The 20,168-nt window shown below is 37.7% G+C and overlaps 1 protein-coding gene across 2 annotated transcripts in view; it reads right to left on the minus strand.

Moving 5' to 3' along the window:
- Positions 1-20,168, minus strand: part of vps50 (VPS50 EARP/GARPII complex subunit) — a 112,131-nt gene that overhangs the window by 50,402 nt on the left and 41,561 nt on the right. For both annotated transcript variants that reach the window (XM_036214182.1, XM_024299775.2), the window contains exons 10-13: positions 16,115-16,157; positions 15,022-15,120; positions 9,435-9,575; positions 1,734-1,866 (exon numbers count right to left, since the gene is read on the minus strand). In XM_036214182.1, coding sequence (XP_036070075.1) covers positions 1,734-1,866; positions 9,435-9,575; positions 15,022-15,120; positions 16,115-16,157 — 416 coding nt within the window. The remainder of the gene's footprint in view (positions 1-1,733; positions 1,867-9,434; positions 9,576-15,021; positions 15,121-16,114; positions 16,158-20,168) is intronic.

The following is a 20,168-nucleotide window of genomic DNA, read 5'->3' on the forward strand; positions in this document are numbered from 1 at the left end:
GGAGCCTCATTTGCGGAAATGAAAGCTAGCAGATAGCCAGGTCACTGCTGTACGCCCAGGACGGAGATGACAATCAAATTATGGGATGACAGATGTGTCTCATACAATAACATCAGTGTGTCCCGTCTCCCCGAGAACAACGCCTAAAACAGAATCGTTTCAACACAGAAAGTCACCAATCTTCCCAGACGCTGTGCCATTTATCTAATGAGCTGTGCGCAGCCCAAGAAATGGAAGTGAAATATCAATGAAGATGATAGTAGCAGTTCAATTTACACAATATCTACCGAATATGGCAAAAAAAGTGATGCGATGTAAACATGAAGCCTCAATCCACCTCATAAACAGAAGATCTTTATGTAAAAATGCTTTTCTGTTCATTTTTAGTATAAATATGTATTTTTAGCCTAAATAAAAGCTTTAGCTATTGGAAATTTAAGTCATTAGCATTGATTGTATAAAAGAACTGGACCAAGTGAATGTGATGTCACCCATTACTTATGGTTCCAATGAAGTTACGGTAACTCACTCGCCACTTTTTGCAATACTTATGCCGCCGTGTTGGAGCCAGACGACGTCAGTAAGCAGTGATTGGTCGAAATTGGTTTGAGTCAGCGTTTCTTTGGTAACCATTCTCACCAATCAGGAGTGAGCTTGTTGGCCACATCCCTACCCCTTCAAAACAGGCTATAGGAAATCTGCCAATCAAACATTTTGAAAGTTTTGATGTTAGACCACATATTGTTGAGGAATCTAATTGGTCAGTTTGTAACTTGTTTAACTTACGTACGTGAAAAAATAATAAGAATTTGCAAAAACTTTTAAAAAAGAAAGCAGAGCAAGAGAGGTTATTCTAACAAACTGAAAGACTGAGGAATAGCGATTTATTTCTCAAAAGAAGTCTACAAAATGGTGGCCTCTTGGAAGCAGCAGGTACTTCCTGTTTGGAACACAAGGAGGGAGGAGTTACTCAGTCCAGTTTTCATATACTCTCAATAGTATAAACTGACAAAAGTTTGTGACTCCACAATCGATTTACAGCAAATTTTTTTCCCTTAATTCTCTTTCCAAGGTGCTTATTTTACAAAGAAAAGTCAACACTTAAACTTGAACAAAAAAACGAAAGTTGTTTGAAAAGGAACAGTACTTTGGAACGTTGATATCACTGGACTTCTTATGACTGAAATGTTTCTTCACTTGCTCCCATATGCATCAGTGCCTCTCTGGACAGGACATGTATCAGATGCAATCATCGGATTTGTAGCTCCAAGTTAAAACTGTACTTGGAAATTTCCATAACTTGCGCTCAAATCCATTTGCTCACTCTTCATCAAAACCAAATAAATGGAATATTTACATCCCGAGCAGTAGATTAAGTACAATGTTTTATTCATGAATTTGTAGTTAGACTCTACAATGTTATTTCCTCACATATAAATGTTGCAAAGATATAAAAAACACAACAAATTCATTTATTCATCTCTCCAGAGAAAAACTAAATGCTTTAAGAAAAATATTTCACTTCAGTCATTTTACCACTCTCTTTTTTGATAATTACAGCCCTAATTAGCCTTGTGTATAGGGAAATCAGACAGAATTAATATACATTTGAGAAATACAAGGAAGAAAGGAAGTTGATTTTGGTCAATAGCTGTGTGAAGAGGCTGTCAACAGATGAACTGCAATCATCTGCATGTAGTTTAGTGCCACACTGAAAGGAAAAATAAAGCAACCTGGAGTGGGCGTGGTCTCCTGTTTGTCCTGCTCCTCGTGCCACTGCATGGTGCGGTGATAGCTCAGCATCACCTCCCACAAAGCTTTGCAAAGATCGGTCAGGCAGGGAATGTAGCTGTCAAGGGTGATGTGCTGCAAAAAACAAAGAGAGAGAAGAAAGATGAAGGAAAAGTGCGAGAGTATTTCTCAAAAGCCTCGCCATTAGTAGATCATGAGAAAGTTTATCAACAAATAGAAAACCTAAAATCAGTTGGTTGCTGACGTGGATTTCCAGAAGTGGAATTCTCAGCTAGAGCATCAAAAAGTTAAACTTTTAAAGATCTACTTTGATCATTTTTCTTTTTACATGTTGTGGTTATTTTTCCTGCAGCAGACACAAAATACTGTTTGAAAAAGAGCGTAGAAGCTTCAGTCAGTGACAAGTTCTGTTCAATTGTGATATAGTCACTTTTAGACGACTAGATTCATGAACATCTTTGTTTTTCATTATCTAAACTGGATTCAGACTCTAAACCATGCCCAAAGTGGGGCCCGAAAGGGACAAATTTGGCCCGCCAAGTCGGCGCGGAGTGTTCCGAAATGCTACCACTGTAATATACTTTCGGTCTCCGGGTGGCGCTGTTAACACTTACTTTGCCAGCAGCTATGGGTGAACAACCCCCAAGTGAGTCAGCCCTGGACTTTTTTGTGTTAGAAATCCCAAGAGCCTTCACGGTCACTTCCGATGCTTTTAGCGGCCTTTTTCAGGTAGCCAGTTTGGAGCGACAACAGCAAACAGATAAAGTCAAAAGACCAGCTCCACGTCTCTCATTAGGATCCCAGTTTGCCGTTTTCATTGGAAGAAAGTTTGTTTAGCTTGACTTGTTTTCCAATTACTGTCCAGTGAGGTAAATTAAACCAAATTCTCTATTTTCTCCTTTTATTTCATGACAAGCAGACCGGGATCCCATTCAGATTTTGACCCTTTGAGGGAAAACATTTGGGCACCCCTGCTCCAAACTGTACAACTGGAGAGCTACAATATTGTCCAATATTTTTGTTTGATACGCCACGCCATATTTATAATATTTTAGGATTCCAGTTTAGGAATATTAACAAAAAAACAGATTATTTCCTTGATTGATATGAGTTTATTTTTTTAAACATTGACTACACAAATATGCTCACTGTCACCAAAGACAACTTAAGAATAAAATTACTAAACTTAAACACCTGCACATATGCAGATCTGTTTTTTTCTTTTTCCCTGGCACTTCATCGAGACCATGTGATTGACTTACAACAGCAAAGGTTAATCCGTCATCAGAATATTTTTCAGAGCGACATCTAAAGAAGGAAAATGACTTTAAGCCCTGGGAGAGAAGTACTTCAGCATTCACTGGCAATCATTGCGTTTTATGTTTATCTTACAAGTGCTTCCAAAAGCAGCTGACATGCTCAATTGGTACCAATCCACCCTCGTAAAATGCATCAAATGTTGCTGCAAGAGAAATGAAGAAGTTCAGCATCATATCACTTTAACAAAAAACTCTTAACCTGTGATGAGGAAAAGGTGAGACATCATATGCAATGTGTGTTTAATGTAAAAGAATCAACAGCACTTCTCTAATCCATAGACAGTTGAACTAATTGATTTCCAAATCATTCACTTTTGAGTCACTTGCTGAGAACAGCTGGAAGACATCTCTTGAAAATCAGATTTATTTTGATCCCTGTTGAATCTGAATAATTTAAAAGAAGATTAGAAGTTCTCTCCTGATGGAACCACACAGGGTCTGTCTCTTTTTAATCAAGATGAAAATATCAGGAAGAAGAAAATAGATCAAAAAGAGTTCATTCTTAAATTATGTGTTACCATACAAATGTGGAAAACTATGAAACAATTCTTTCAGTTTAGTGCCACAGAAAATGAGCAATTATAAGGAATATAATTTTTTAGTAGAAAGTACTTCATACTGGCTTCATTGCAACACACATAAAATTCAGAACAAAAAGACTAAATCAGAAGCAGCAAATCCTGATGGAGCTGAATGAAACTGAAGGTCACGGAGGGCAGAGCTGTTGGGTCATCACCCTACAGGTGAGAGTCAAGAATTCAATCTGAGGCAACAGGAAGTCAGAACAGAGATATGTTAAATGGAGTGAACAGAGAGTGTTAAAATAAATGCTAAAACAAAATACCATATTTCTAGAGTATAAGTCACGATTTTTTTCAGTTTGGTCAGGAGGTACGGCTTATCACAGTAGAGGCTTATTTGATTTTTATTTAATTTTTTAACACAATATGGCTCATATATTCATTATGTTCCAACTTTAGTGTTTGTTTCCCATTAACAACACCTAGAAGGCACTGTAGGAGTGTGCATCAGTATTTGCTACCGACAGTTACCGTTGCAACTTATTACTCCGGTGCAACTTATACTTCAGTGCGACTTGCACTTTGGTGTGACTTATTACTCCGACGCGACTTATTACTCTGGTGTGACTTATACTTCGGAGCAACTTATATTCCGATGTGTCTTACTACTTTGATGCATTTAACTACTCCGATGCGACTCATTACTCCGGTACGACTTATTACTCTGGCGCGACTTATTACTCTGGTGTGACTTATTCTCCGGAACAACTTATGCTCCGATGCGTCTTACTACTTTGATGCATCTAACTACTCCGATGCGACTTATTACTCCGATGCGACTCATTAGTGCGATGTGACTTATTACTCCAATGCTACGTATTACTCCGGTGCTACTTATTACCCAGGTGAGACTTATTACTCTGATGCAACTTATACTCTGAAGCGACTTATACTCTGATACGACTCATTATTCCGATGCGACTCATTACTCCGATGTGACCTATTACTCCAATGCTACTTGTTACCCCGGTGAGACTTATACTCCTATGTTACTTATACTCCAAAGCGATTTATACTCCAATGCATCATGCTACTTTGATGCATCTAACTACTGTGATGCGACTCATTACTCCAAAGTGAATTATTACTTTGATGCTACTTATTACTCAGATGCGACTTATTACCCCGGTGAGACTTATTACTCGACTTATAGTAAAATACAAAAAAAACGCTCAAAATGATAATATAATAGGTTAAATAACAACTGAAAAGACAATTAGATAGTGTTTTTACATAATTATATAAAAAAGGTTTTCCCTGAAATGTTGTGGTTTTTCCACATTTTTATACTCCGCTTCGGAGTAACATTTTTTTTTAACCAAATTTACTGCAAAACAACAGAGACCGAAAGAAACATCATAGAAAACAAATCTTTGTCTAAAAACAAACATTTGCTTATTAAGATGGTTAGTTACAATGTTATATTTAATCATTGCTTGGTGAGTAGCCCAAAAACAATTCCAACATAGACAGCAACTGACCACAAGTTTGTGAAAGTCAATCTGAAATAAATGAATAGCGATAATGCTAAAAACATGGAGGGTTCTAGACACCCCAGTCAGACAGAAGAGTTAATGAGCTAGTTCAGACAGAATCTGTCTTACACTGGCGTGTTGTGCTTTCTGACAGCCAACCACAACACAGCAGAAAAGTTGCTAAGCAACTAGGGTGAGGGGTTGCTGCAAGTGTGTGGATTAAGGTTTTCAGGGTGATTTAATGAGAGCAGGAAACCTGAGCTACGCCTACAGAGAACAGCACTCCTCCTAGGTCTGTGCGCGAGTGCTGAAGGATATGTACTACTGACTGACGCGTGTTGTTGGGATCAAACCGTCGCTAAAACTGACCATGAACCTTTTGAAAGAAAACAAAAGCAAGTCTTCAGATTGTCATATTGTGTCTATTAAAGTAGTGCCTAAGAATATCCATCTACAATTATAATTTGTCATTTTAATGATTTAAATTCAAACAAGACCTGTTATTAGTCCCAAACTAGATATATCATTTTTTAGGTACATTAAAATCAAAATTTCTCTTACTGAAAATATTTGACAATCTTTTCCCCTCCAAATATTTACTGCTTTTGTGGCAGGACTATAACTACACAGGACTATTTTCCATGCATAAGATCCTGTTCTGCAATAAAACAATAGCCTGTTTCAGTGGTGAAGAAATCTGCAGCACCACGATAAGCTGAACAAAAATAAAATGAACAACAAAAAAAAAGAAACAAGACTCAAAAATAGCTGCAGAATTTCCACAGCCGTGAAGGTCAAGTTTTAATCAATATCGTACAACAAGATGCTCCATTAATCATTTGGGTTTACTAGATATTTATGCAACAGAGGAGTTTTCAGCTTTTTTCGACGTTACAAGAATTGAACCTTCTTTGGCCACGGAGTCGTGAAAACTAAGGTGTCACATCTGCATCAGAAGCAAAAGCCGCCAGACCTGGGGATGGAAACGAAGTAAGACTATCCATTAATGAGATATTGATGTAAAATTAATAAGGCCCTTCCACAATCAGGAGTGACCTTTCTCAGCAATTCCTTTGCTCCTGAATGTTTAAAGTGTGCAACTAAGAAGTCAAGAACATTTCCTTAAATACCCACTCCAATAAAAAAGGTGTTTTTAACATGTACTTGTGGCATTTCTCTAATCATAGAGAACATATATAAAGAACATTAGGATTAAAGTTGTATTTCTGAGTATTTCTTTATTCAAATAGTGGTGAATCAGGAGGAGACGAAAAAAGTGTATTTGTGACATCGAAAATACGACGGGCGGGTCACAAGCTTTCTGCTACGCCCCATTCTGATACACACACTTGTAGACGACTAGATGTGTGTACGTCTTTGTTTTCCTCATTCGAGCTGGGATAAGTCTCAAAACTTTTTGGATTTTAGGTTGTGGGTGTGAGTGGCTGTAAGCTAGTGGGAGAGAGTGTAAACAGAAAGCTCTCAGCGATGGGGATGGGCAGGGGAGCGTGGTTGCTCCAGTCCAACGGTCTCAACCACAACTCAGAGGCAGATTTCTAGGGGTATAGGGGGAAATCGATTCAGCGATATATCACAATATTTCATTTGGCAATACTTGTATTAATTAAAAATGCTGACAAGACGATATTTAATTGATTATTGATGAGCGTCCTTCAGCGTCTTCCTTTTGTTTTCCACCTAAACCCCTCACCGCTAGTTGGAAGCACAGCACACTGAGCCACTTTGAGTAACTCTACACTCATCAACAATATTAATTCATATTCAGGTAGAGTTGTTTTATTAAGACACTCTTTAAAAAGGTGGGGAAAAAAGTTCTGGTACAGTCCTAGGATATATCGCGATATGCATCATATTGTAAGTTGTGCATTGCGATACGTATTGTATCGCCAGACTCTCACCAATACAGATCCTTAAAATTTTCATATGAGCGCATGGCGATATGCATTATATAGTGAGATGTACATCACGATATTTATCATATCCTGAGTCGCGCATGGCAATACACGTCGTGAGACATGCATCCCGATATGTATCGTATCGTCAGACTCTTCCTAATACACAACCTTAGAAATTTCTAATGAATCTGTCCTGTAATGTCTTAGAAAATGACATTTTTTTTGTTTTTGGCTAAAAACTGCAAAATCATGATTAAAAGACCACTGAGAACACTTTAAAGAAGGTCAGAGTGGCACTTTAACATGTGTCGATCTGGGGCACAAACTCTGACATCCACATTTCATCTCATAAACAAGTTCACAGAATTCAACAAAATCTGTAAGAAGGGTGTACTGAAAGCAAATTGAAGTTCAGTTTGCGGCCAAAGAACAAATTAGCTCCATTTGGTTTAAAAGCAGAAAATGCAGCTCATTCTCTTGAATAACTTCGTGACAGCCTGCTGATTCAAGCTTTTTTTTTATTGCAAGAGGGACCCTGGAAGCAGAACTTTAAGTGCTTTTATGTCACAAAATGGAACTTCACAGAGAGACTCAGACAGGCTTTTCAAGAGACCCGCAATCAGAAAAGGCAGATTTCAAGTCCGTGTGCGTCAGGGCATACTTAAATCACAAGAGGAAGTGATCGCTTCTTCTTTCAACACTTTAAAGCCAGGTAAACAAGCCATTTGAAGAAATTATCTATCTCGAGGTATTAGAGAGCAAAAATATCTGCCTGCCGATCCCATTTAATTTACTGCAGTCAGACTGCAAATGCTTTCAGCGGCACACAAGTGTGTTTGAGTGTTAACACGTTGGGTTTTTTTGTGCCACCAAATTCATCCTCATTATCTCACACCTCATCTACTTTGTCTTAAGTTTTGTAAATAAACTGTTTTTAAATAAGTGTCTCCTCATGGTGGATTCACATGAGTTAAACACTACAAATGTAGGAAATTAAACTAGATTTAACACAAAGATGTGTCAAATAACATTAGAATCCACTTTAAAGCTTAAAACAATACACTGAATCTGATCAATATGTCCGATTTCAAGAGTGCAGAGGCAAAAAACGCTTGTCGACTGGAAATCAAGGCAAACAGAAGGGAAAATTTGTGAAACAAAAGCTGGAATTCAAGCACCTAAAAATGTGGCAACAGATTATCCCCAGACCAGCTTGTGCCAGCAGGAAACAAATCTGCATAAACAAAAGGGGGAAGTGCAGAAGACGAGGGGTCACGATGGGACGAGGTAGCACAAAGGTAAGAGGTAAAGGATGGGACATCGCTGACATTCGTGCAGCTGGCAACGCCGCTGGCAAAAGCTGTGCTGTCAGATGCCGAGCTGAGGGTCAGGAGGAAACACAGGAACAGCTGACACATTTGGAGGAAGTGGAAGAGGAAGAAAAAAAAAACGCTCCCAGAGGGGTTGGGTAACATTTACCTTTTCATCCATACAGTTTTCTACTCTGGAGGGGCATGTGTGACATTAGCCTCTGGGGGAGGGACAGTCACTCAAAGCGAGTTCATGATGAATTGACCACGTTGTGGTTTGCTGGGCATGCGAATCTGATTTATTTTGATTATGGGAGTGAAGGAAAATCTGAAGAGAGCTGAAGTGTGTAGGTCAGTTGAGAAGTGCTGCTGCTAGGACTGCAGCTGTGCTTGGGGTCCATATGGTGAGCAAGATTAATTAGTTCATGAAGGGTACAATGCATGGAGCTCTGTCATTTTTTTCTTCATGCTCTGCCCACCTCAGTCATTCCACCTCACAGAATCAATGTTTTTAAAAATTATTCTCCCATAATGCTACGCTCAAGCTCGGAAACACACTTTTAGTGACTATGACACTTTTAGTCACACAGCAAAATAAATGTGGATGAACATTTTTGCCGTCTACGACTTTGATAAATCATGCAGGCCGTCGTTGTGGCAGACAGCCCGTATCCACCTGTAAGGGCAGTTGTAATTAACGCTTAAAACAAAGACTTTTGCTCGACTATGACTGGACAAATAAAGCATCTTTTGGGTGCTAGACTAAGATTTTTGCAATAAATAACAGTATGGCAGGTCATTTTATAAACACATCGGATGTGTCTGTAAGTTTTACACAAAGTCCATGCTGCTGACAATGATTAGATTAGATTAGATTAGAAATGGTTTATTTTAAGCAATCTAGAAGTAAATTTATGTGTAATACAATCAATCATCAGAAGTTTAAATCCGTAAAGACATATCAAACACAGGATAACTAAACATTAAGAGATTGTTTGAAAGGGCGTGGGATATTGTTGTAAAATGAATATTTTTCTGTTAAAATATGAACACTATAAGTCTTATAGACATGACTTCTTACCGTGCACAGGTCTTTATACTGCATCTTCTGGAATTTGGTGTCAGCATTGCCGGCACACAGCTCGACGTATCCCAGCACCACTTGGAACACCGTATTATGGATGGCTTGGGTGAAGTGCATGTGTAGCTGGTCCATAGCGGTCTGCAGAGAGAGTCCAAAAGATAGTTTATGGATAGTCATACTTTTACAGGAAAGATTTAAATTTTACATGACATCTAAAATGTGCTGGGCAGCGTGTTAACTGCACCGCAAGATTTAAGGGAAATGATGGTTACAGTATATCTTGACCAAGGGGTTAGATTGAAAAGATAAGCTTATTTAAAAGTTAAAAAAGGAGAAAATTGTCCATTATAATACCTAGTATAGCAGAAAATTTACAATGAAATAGGGCTGGGCGATATGGAATTTTTTATATCATTATATAGTTTTTTCCGTATCAGGCGATAACGATTTATATCACCATATAAAACAAATAACTACGTTTGTAAAATTTCAACGATCTGTAGCTAAAAAAAGTATAATCATCAGCAGGTTGTTTAGATTTAAATATTGTTTACATACAGGCAGCAATCAAAACAGCTCGTTAGCATTAGCATCATGCTAATGCTACATTGCAGTCACCAAATCAACACTTTTTGTTGCTGTTATAAGTCTACCAGGTTTGTCTTCTAGTTCTGACTGGCCCCCATTAAAAAAAAAAAAAAAAAAAAAATCACGACTGCTTCATCAGCTGAAACTAAACGTTATCCGGAGATGATTATCGGAAGTGACCGCGGGGGAGTCGTGTGTCTCGCGAATGTCAATTTCGGACGCTTCAAAATAAAAGTCTATTCCGATTGACTCATTCCTCTATCGACAAAAAGTTCTATCGCGATATATATCATTATCATTTTATGGCCCAGTGAACTGACAAACAACATGCAGTTATATGTATGACAAAAATGCATTCAACATTTCAAGACTTGGCTGATATCATGTCGTTTTAATCACAGGTAAACATATAAGCATTATAATGATAATAAACCGAGGGAAACCTCAACTTACCCTCCAAAAAAAAAACATATATATATATATATATATATATATATATATATCCTGATGTTTCACATTGTATTTTACACAGGTTTATCCTAAATTTGATTTGAATGGGAAAAAAAATGAATAAAAAAAAACTAATACATTTCTCGTTCCAAAAAACCCCAGAAAATGAGTCACATACACACATCAATCCTGTTGTGTATGTTCTCCTTTTTTCCCAAGTGGATCTATTTCACCACCATTTTGCGTTCTGCACCCTTTTCCCCTCCTCTACACTTTGTCACCACTGGACCCTGAAGAAATGAGGACACCAGCGCTGCAGGAGACAAGGGCACAACACTAAGCAATGCCCTCAGAAGCCGGTGCTGCTTTGTAATTACATTCTTTTTACCACAAGCTTATGAACAAAAAAAAAATATTGCTGCCCCCCATTCATTGAGACTCCCCGCTGACACAAAAGTAATTCATACATTTCTTTCTTTTCCTCCTGGAGACAGAAAGCATCAGGAAAAACATCTAAAAGGCAAAAGGGGACATAACTATGGCAACACACATAACAAGGACTCGAATCTCCTGTTACCAATCTCTCCCAGAATTGTTAATAAACTAAAAGAGCAAACATGATTATTCATCCTGGTGACATTTCTACCAAACAAGTAGACAGACAGAGAAATGAAAGTGGACTTCAGACTTTTAGGCTAACAGAAAAGTGTGACGTGGGGTATTGTTCCATCGAGTACGTTCTAAAAACATAAACGGTCAATTGTGTGGCAAACATACAAATTAATGTGCACAAAAATATGCAACCTGAATTCTGAAGAAGTAAGATGACTAAACATGTTAGGATGAAGATGCAACCCCCAGTAAACATCATTAAGTTATTTGTGTCTTACAAAGCCTTTCTTCTCATTAATGATTAAACATTTTAATTAAGGCTCCAAACTGAAGTTTTACTGCATTTTCAGCAACAAGGCTAAGTGAACAATTTCAGTTTTTCCCAACAAACTATCCCAACACCCCTAAATAAGAAACCTAACCAAGCAGAGCAAAAGAAAAAATAAGATCACTTCAGCCATGGAGCTTAACCGGAGCTACCGGACTTTCTGTCTTGGTCCCAGTGCTTTCAATTTAAGATATCGGTGGCTGGATGTATGGCGTTCAAAACCCTGTACGTGTGTGCTGTACGTGCAAACTCCAAGCAGAAGTTGTGTGCAGACAGAAAAAAACAAGGGCACCAGCACGTATCGGTGCATGAGATCAGAAAAACGATCAACATGAAGGAGCGCCACTGATCCTCAAACAGAACAGGAGTCCTCATGAGGGCTCTAGCCTTCAACGGTGCACACATTGGGCAACAAACTGTCCTCACTGCTGGAATTTTTGTTTTTTTTTTTACAAAATGCAGTGGCAGACCCAGGAAATAATATTTGCTAGCTTCTGATCGGACGTGTTCTGTAGACGGGAAAATCAATGAATATATTCTGCTACCCTGAAGGGAAAATGTAAATATCCCTGGTATGACAACATTATTCATTTATGCACATTTATTCCTCATTTGCTATTCATTAGTATACAGACATGAAATACATCACACATAACGTGGGTAAAACATGACAACGGCAACACGGCTCACAAACTCAGACGAGGCATTGTGCAGCGAGGACACGGTCTGTAACTGTTTCCATCACACCTTAAATCCCAGCAGCACTAATGAACGACATACCCGGAAACAGCTTCTGTTCAAACACCAAGAACAAAACGTTGGAAAAGAGGAGCTCAAATAAACTGAGAAATTAAACTTGATTGGAATGAAAAAACATTATTTACAGTCACACAACCAGAAAATTGTTTGTATTTAGAATGCTTTATATGCATTGTAACCCTTGTGCTATAGCGTAGGCAGGTATAGTATATGAATGTAGTATAGAATAAGCATAGTTTAGGCACGTTTACATTAAAAGTGGTGTGATTTGGACCCCACAAGACAACGCCCTGAACTATTTTTGTTAATGATTTTTTTAAGTAACCATTTGTGGTCAAAAGGACAGTTTTTTTGCTCATTCTTTGTGAAAAAAAAGTCTACTGCTACAGCGCCAGCTCCACCTAGTGGCCAAACCCTCCAGGAGAAGCAGAACAATGGTTACAATGTTAATGATCTGAACATTTTGCCCTTACACTGTACTCTAGTTGTTTGTAGGGTGCGTGTACTGGCTCCTTACTGAGCCTGCGCAAATACTGCACGCATGCATGTGTTACCAAAGGGCCCATAGGACGACCATAGTATGCCCATACAAACTTTGCCTCAGATCCTAAATTCTAACATTTTAACAATAAGGAGCACACACTTCTCACATGAACAGCACTAACAGACCCCTTTTGAGCAGTGACCAGGAGTATGGAGGATTAAAAAAAAAGAAAAACTAGTACAAAACACCTGCTCTTACTTTACCCTTACATGTTCACTACAACATGTCGCTTGCACCATGACCATAAAAAAAAAAAAAACAGTGGATTAACATTTTGGCTCCACAGGCTCACCAAGTGGTCAATAACCTTGATATTTTGTGGGGCTACCTTCGTCCCACGAACAGATTTGCCCATTTTTTACCCGCAGAAAGCCTGTATCCACCCGTAAGTGCAGTTAAAGGCTTTAGGTTTCCATGCAAAAAGACTTAAAAAGAAAAAGAATGACTATTACTTTATGCCTCATTTTATACTTCTTGAAATACATGTTTGTCAATCAAAAATTAAGTAAATCCAAAAAAAGCTTTAACAATATTACAATGCATGTAACTCTTAAAACATGAAACAATTTTCCAAGGCTTTTATGAGAAAATGAGGACAGTAGTGATTAAAGAGAAAACTTTCAATTCTTAAAAAATATATTTTCACCTTAAAAAGCCTCCGATAAAGCTTTGCAAAAACAAGAGCTCAGCACAAGAATGTTTGTGACTCCAGCATCTTTAATGTTTGACATTGACAAAGCTTATTTTGTTTTCTCAAGGATTATTTGGAGAACTCGCATTTCTTTCTATGGGGATTTCTGTGACTGACAGTTACTGTAATTGGAAATAAATAAGGTATATTAGAATCAGAAAGGAAAGCATGCATGCTCTGTGGACTTGTTCAAAGAGGCTGAAATATGATTTCCGATGTGAAGAAGTAGCAAAATGTTCTGACTTGAATAAAAACATACTGAGACAAATATAAATATCTAAACGCGAAAGCACAGCAACCCAAAGTATTACGAAATCCACAAAGTATTTATTATACAATAATAATTTGTGTACATAAATTATGAGCAGTTATTTTGCAATTTTGCTGAATTATCTCTGTTCATATTTGTCCCTAAAGACTCACTAGATCTTTTTTGCAGTGTTTTATTGTGGATTTATACTACTTTTTGGGTCATTTTGCAAATGACAGCCTGCATTGTGCGCAGAACCTATGAACATATGTTTTCCAAAAATTATAATAAAACCAACAAACTTGTGATGATAATTAATTGTAAAACTGCTTTATAAATATTTTTAAAAACTAGTCAGGTTTCCTCAGTTTGAGGTAAAATCGGAATTCTTCCCCCAACAATAAGGTGTCCCCCTATGCCTCCAATCGTGAGGGCATTTGGAGCTTTAGTGGCGTCCCAAATTATTTTTTTAAAAGTCATGACTCTTTGTTTGAGCATGATTTTTTTCAAGTTATAAAACTGATGTTATGTATTTTCTGTGCTGGATGCTACACGCTAACGTAGCTTCCCGGCGACTATCGATGACATCATCAAGGATTAGTAGTCCGAATTTGAAGAAATTACTTTTCCACAACTCTACGTTTGGAGAGTTGAATGTAGGGGTAGAGGAAAAATTCGGATTTGGGCTTAGAGTTAGTTTTAGAATTCTTAATGAAAATTGTTTTTTGTGTTTTTAACATGTTCTTGTAGCATTTTTCTCAAAGTGGAGGACATGCATAAAATAATTTAAGACCAAAACTGTGTTCCCGAGTATTTCTTTTCAAATCGTGTTGGATCAGGAGCAAATGAAAACACACTGTTTGAAAAAGCTCAGGTTTGTGGCCGGGCCAAAGTCTCCCCTCTCTGCTACAATACACAAAGCATCCACTTTCAAACAAATAGATCCATTAACGTCTTCAATTACCTTGTCTGAGCTGCCATCTGCCCCTAGTCCACATGTGTCAAAGTCAAGGGCCGAATCACAATATATCTGGCCAATTATGTCTTCCATGTCAACAGTCATGGCCACAAACCAGAACACAATTTCTAATGAGCTTCTGCCGCTGTGTGGGAAAAAATGTTAAAATCTGCCAAAGTTTAAATATTATTTAAAATCAAAAGCTTTAGGCTTGGATTTGACACATTTTAATTATATATTAACTAAATTTCCCAGAAATTTGAATTAGCTATGACAGATAACAGTGAGAACTTCAATGAGAAGTTTTTCCCACTTCTTTGCTCCGGTCCTATGACCAAACGAACCCATGAAATGATGCAATGATGACCATTTTCAAGAACTCGTAAATTAGTCCAAGAACTAACCTGTGTTTTTCCCAGGAGTGTGTAGGCCATCTGGACTTTGGTGTAGTGCAAAACATCAAAGTGCTTACAAGTCTTCGACAGGGCGACGTCAAGCTGCTCCTGGAGCCAGAAATAGTCGATGAAGGAAAAGAGGCGGCAAAAAAACAAAGAGGAGAAAAAAGGCAGGGATTATCAACTTTAAGACCGGGGATTCAGAAGCAACACAGATGTTCAGATGTAAAGCAATCAGGTCAAGGGCAGGTAATTGGATGTGGATGTATGTGTGAGAAATGGAGAAAAGTTTGGAAGACTTTGAGCAGCAGGAGGATGTGTGAACACCGACACTTTGAGCTCAAAAAGTAAAGCGCTGACAAAGGCCAAGCGATCAAATGTATTGCATTACCCAACAAATTCTAAAGCCTTACAAGTGAGGCTCCACTTCTGCATTAAGGGTATTAAGTTAAGACTGCAGCTGACACAACATGCAGAAGATGCCTTACAGGGAATCACTTTTTTAAAAAGGATGCCAACGGTAAAGTTCATTAATTGACTAAATATGCACATCTAGGCCAGGATATTTGCATCATATATTCTCAGTAGGTTAACGCCCTGACAGTGAACTCTAAAATCGATTTACAGGACCTGGCTCATAAAAGGTGTGACTGCGCTTCGTCAACATGTTTACTTGAGAGATTTAGAGGCTTTAGTGCTGCTTGTTCACCATCTCATACAGGCTAATAGATGATAGAAGAGTATGTGAGTGTGTATGCATGAACCCATCTCTCTTGGGTACAAACTCAGTAATCAATCAATCGGAGTACAGCGGCAGCAGCGGCAGCAGAGATAATTGCAACAGCATTACCATTTCTCACATGCAGGCAGAATGACAGTTATAGATCATACAGACATCATTTACATTGCTTGCATTCTCATATTAATGACTTTCTGATGGTGTCAATGTATAGTAGACCTAGAATGACAAAGCTAAGCTATCAACAGCTCAAATTTAAGCCAAAATAAGGTAAATGTAAGAAAAAACAACATATCTCATAAGTGTATAGACATAAATATTTATTTTAGACAACAGAAGCAGATAAAACAACAATTAACATACCTCTATTTGTTCCAAAGTGTCTTGTAGCTTTGAATTCAGCTCACTGTTAAGTAAAAAAAAGTTTAGAGATTGTTAGAGGAGAAGTGATTAGCTACAGTATCAAGACTGAAATGATAATCTGAAAGGAACATCCTGCTATACTCATAATTTATACATATGTGATCTTTTACCAGCATGCAACTTTTCTGAAGAGCAAAAATATGTTAGGGTCATGAGGTTATACTTTTATTTATTAATATACAGTGGGGCAAAAAAGTATTTAGTCAGCTACTAATTGTTAAAGTTCTCCCACTTAAAAAGATGACAATCCAGAAAATCCCATTGTGGATTTTTAACGAGTTTATTTGTAAATTACAGTGGAAAATCAGTATTTGTTCACCTACAAACAAGCCAGATTTCTGTCTCTCACAGACCTGTATCTTCTTCTGTAAGAGGATCCTCTGTCCTCCACTCGTTACCTGTATTATTGGCACCTGTTTGAACTGGTTATCTACATGAAAGACACCTGTCCACAACCCCAAACAGTCACAGTCCAAACCCCACTATGGCCAAGACCAAAGAGCTGTCTAAGGACACCAGGCTGGGAAGACTAAATCTGCAATAGGTAAGCAGCTTGGTGTGAAGAAAATCAATTATTAGGAAATGGAAGATAAACAAGACCACTAATAATCTCCCTCCATCTGGGGTTCCCCGCAAGATCTCACCCCACAAGAACGGTGAACAAAAATCCCAGAACCACATGGGGGGACCTAGTGAATGACCTGCAGAGAGCTGGGACCAAAGTAACGAAGGCTATCATCAGTAACACACTACGCCATCTTTATACTATGGTTATATGAATAATTTTCCATGTGTTGCACTAGTATACAAGACACTTATTCAATTCCTCCAACGTTTCATGAAGCTAAATAACAGATAAGGTAGTGAATTGTGCATATACATCATTGTTATGTATTCTGTTATTAGGATGTGCGTTTTAAGATGAAATGTCAATTCTTGGTCACATATTTTGTTAAACAAATGTCTTCCAAAAGTGCAAATTGTACTTCATTGTGGCTTATACCTGAATGTTTTAAGAGTTTTTTTTCTTGTTTTTTTCTTTCCACTTATACTCCAAAGTAAAAAAAAAAAAAGTAATTATGATAAAAGTCTACTAAGAATCATGTTAACAATTCATGGGATGTAGGGGCTTAAATCATTAGTTGACCTTCTGCAAAGTTGTAGCAATGAAATTTTGACAAATAACAGAATGCATATGAAGTATATTTTTGTCCTTCCTTTTGTTAAAGTTTACTGGCAAATATTATGAGATATGGTTTTAGATCTAGTACTAACTTGCATTACTCGGCAAAGTTCTTCATATTTTAAAGGCAAAGATAGATTATTGCAGAAAACAGTTTTGTTCAGATTGAGCACAACCAAAATAAATCAATAAAATCCACACTACTTCTTTTAGTTAAAAAAAAAGATTTGATTTAGGAGGAATGCTAATCTCATTCCGTTCTTTTTCTGATTTGTCAACTCCCAGCTTGTGTCCACATTTCATTATGATAGCGTCTGAATCTGGACAATGATTTAGGGAGTTTATCTTACTGACCTGAGATTCTATGCCAAATCAACCCCTCACTTTAAATAACAGAAAATCCAGGCATTTTTCTTAAGTTCTGCCATTAAAAAAAAAATTACTTCCATAAAAAGTACTAATGTCTTCAACATCCCAAGATTCCGTCTCAATGGCCAGCTTGTTTGACCCAACCATCTGCCTGTTTGTCCAGTCTCATCTACCAGCTCCTGCCAGATCGATCTCTGGTTCTTCCATTATTCCACGAAGGACAATGTTTATTTTGGCTTCTGTGTTTAGACCCATTCTAACGCCAACTACAGTTTGAACCAATCATGACCAAAAGCTGTAAACAACTTGAGGATTTTATGTTGAGCATCCCTTTTTTCTTGTTCAATCAGTTTAACAAGGAAATGGACAAAAGGAGGATTTGAAAAAATAAAGTAACATGTAATGCGACAGTTTGGAAATAATCACCTGGGAATTATATTTTTTGAATTTTCTGAGCTTGAGTTGTGACCCTTCCTTGTTGATTTTCAACACGTATTCAATTAACCAATTTTCCCCAAACTTCACATTCCTGCTGTGAGACCATCAAGTGAGGTAAACGCAGCGCCAAGTCTTTTAAATGGAAATTGTCGTCAAACTAACAGTCAAGCGGGAGCTACAGGAATAATGACTGTTTTAGAGGTCCCAAGACACTGATTCAGTTCCCTTGTGACTCTTCCACTCCCCAACAGATCCACTGACAATCCTCCTCTGTTTCGGCGCTCTGGTCCCTGTCTTGTTCAGGGTCTCTTTTGGGTCAGCTTGTTCTTACGTAGTGCCTTGTGAGTCGGCAGTTGCCTCGGGGACGCCGTGTCCTTACCAAATTGCTAATTAAGTATCGTGGCTTCAGCTGAGGATGGAGAGCGAAGAGGAAGCGATGAGAGAAACTGGAGGAAGACTGTTAACAAGGTTCTGTAGGCTTTTACTAAAACAGGTAACAAAATAAAATACGGCTTACTTTCTTACTAAAGTGATAGGCCATTTGTAAATGAATGTGTATCTGCGTGCAGATGTCCCAAAAAATATGAAATAAAAGAAATATTTCCCCCTCATGTATTCAACCGTTTTCTCACCATCTAAAAAAAAGAGCAATTTTGTTGTACCTGTACTTGCTGCAATGCCAATAAAAGCATTTTAATTCAATACAGAGTTTCTACTGATTTACAGAACTTAAATTTAAGGATTTTTAAGACCACTTAAAATCTAATTCAAAACTATTTATCCAAAGAAATTTAAGCCAGAGTTTGCCATTTCTTGCACTACAAATTGAATTCTACTGCTGTAATCCCCATTGTTCCAAGTTTAAACATCTTTCTGTCTACAGTGCAGTTTGCTTCATAAGAATTACCACAAACCGGTTTTAACCACCATATGGTAATCCCTATTTTCAAGCCATTTCACACGTTCCGGCACCAATGTCCACGAACTAATAAGGTTGCGGTTAAACAATTTACCACCAGTTTACTACCTTATGACACAGCTCAACCTGGAAATGTTTTTTTTTAGTGGTAGGAAGTCAACGCATTGATAAGAAAGAAAAATTTAAGTCCCACTTGCTATGATTTAAGACTACATTTAAGGCCTTTGTTTCAGTAAAATGAAATTTAAGACCTTTTAAGACTTTTTTTTTAAAACGAACTCCAATGAAAATGGTCTTTTTTGTATTTTTAACATGTTCTTCTAGCATTTTCTCATAATGCTAGAATAATGCATTAAAAACATTTTGCTCATAGAAAAATGCTATAAGAACTGGTTAAAAACACAAAAAATATATTGTAGAATTTACAATAAAAACTGTATTTCTGATAATTTCCTAATTCAAATCGCATTGGATCAGAAAACCAGATGCTAAAAAAAGCTGACTAATGACAACTAAAACGGGCGTGGCAAAGTCCCCCGCATACACCCTGGCTCGCTCATGCTTAGGAGTGCGAGACATGATGAGAGTTCAACACCCGTCCTGGCTCATAACCGTACAACTGGATTGATCCACTATTGCTCATCATCATTTTTCCACCGCTAATGTTAGCTTGAGGCTATTAGTACGCAAACAGAACTCTCAGCGCTGGGGAGCGGGGCAGGTTGCTCCATGTCAACGGTCCCACCCACAAGCCGGAATTAGATTTCTAATGAGCTACTGCCGCTGTGTATAAAATATGTCTTCAAAAACAACAAAGACTTTTTTTATTTTGGCTAAAAGCTCCAAAATCACAATTAAAAGATCACTGGGAACGATATCTTAATAGAAAGATTTCTGGTTAGAGTGAGACTTTAAGGATCCACAGCCACCCTCCTATAGTAGGACCAATTTTAGAGAATAGACAAAAAAGTTAACATTCAGTGACATCTCTACTTTCAGTCATCATCATATTACATAGTATGATGTTTTGAGGGTAACAATTTGCAGGATGAACATAAAAACTACTAGGGGTACTCATTATCTTC

Source organism: Oryzias melastigma, linkage group LG11 (genome assembly GCF_002922805.2).
Source record: "Oryzias melastigma strain HK-1 linkage group LG11, ASM292280v2, whole genome shotgun sequence".
Classification (NCBI taxonomy): domain Eukaryota; kingdom Metazoa; phylum Chordata; class Actinopteri; order Beloniformes; family Adrianichthyidae; genus Oryzias; species Oryzias melastigma.